The 711-nt window shown below is 39.2% G+C and overlaps 1 protein-coding gene across 1 annotated transcript; it reads right to left on the minus strand.

Moving 5' to 3' along the window:
- Positions 1 to 22: 22 nt before the first annotated feature.
- LOC102765004 (U3 small nucleolar RNA-associated protein 18 homolog) lies at positions 23 to 506 on the minus strand. The gene is made up of 2 exons (XM_006777679.2): positions 375 to 506; positions 23 to 270 (listed from the first exon to the last, which is right to left on the minus strand). The coding sequence occupies exons 1-2, from the start codon at positions 498 to 500 to the stop codon at positions 28 to 30; spliced, it is 369 nt and encodes a 122-aa protein (XP_006777742.1). The 5' UTR covers positions 501 to 506; the 3' UTR covers positions 23 to 27.
- Between the last annotated feature and the right edge of the window lie 205 nt (positions 507 to 711).

A 711-nucleotide genomic window follows, 5' to 3' on the forward strand; every position in this document is an offset into this window, starting at 1 on the left:
GAGGAAACTAAGTGGCTGTAAATACTGTTAAATGAACTCGGCTGTGGGCTGGGGAGTTGGGGGATGACCAGCTATGTGTTCAACAGAAAGCTTACCTCTCACTTGATGTACTGGAATCAACTTTCCAGCCAGCATGTCATAGACATAAAGCACCTTGCTGTGGGTACTTGTGGCTAAAACCTCTTCTCCATTAGCACTAAAACGAGCCTTAAAGATTGGAAACTTTTCCAAATAGATGCTCTGAATTTTAGGATTTGTTTTCCCATCAACCTGTAAGGAAGTACAAAATATTCCTTTTGGTTATTTCCATAGACCCTATATCCTGGTAGCAAACTTTTCACTCCAAGTCGTCATTTAAAAATGCAATGACATACCTGAAACAGTGATACAGAGTTATCTAGTGCAGCAACCATCACCACCTGAGCACAAGGATGGAACTGCACAGACGAGATCCGCACAGTCGTAGGACGTTCAGCATTGGCATGTAGGCAGTTCTTCATCTATCGAAAAATAAAGCTGGAATTTTATCAATTCGAACGGGTTAACATTATTTTCTTTAGAGCATGAAGGAAAGACATTATAAAATAGTTTATTTGCAGAACAGAGCCCACTGAAATGGTACCAAAAGACCACAGCTCTGCTACCAACTAGCAGGTCATTTTACCATACAATAATCCATTTTTACTATCTATCAAATAAAAATTAGATTAA

The sequence above is a fragment of the Myotis davidii genome, unplaced genomic scaffold (assembly GCF_000327345.1).
Source record: "Myotis davidii unplaced genomic scaffold, ASM32734v1 C63074968, whole genome shotgun sequence".
Classification (NCBI taxonomy): domain Eukaryota; kingdom Metazoa; phylum Chordata; class Mammalia; order Chiroptera; family Vespertilionidae; genus Myotis; species Myotis davidii.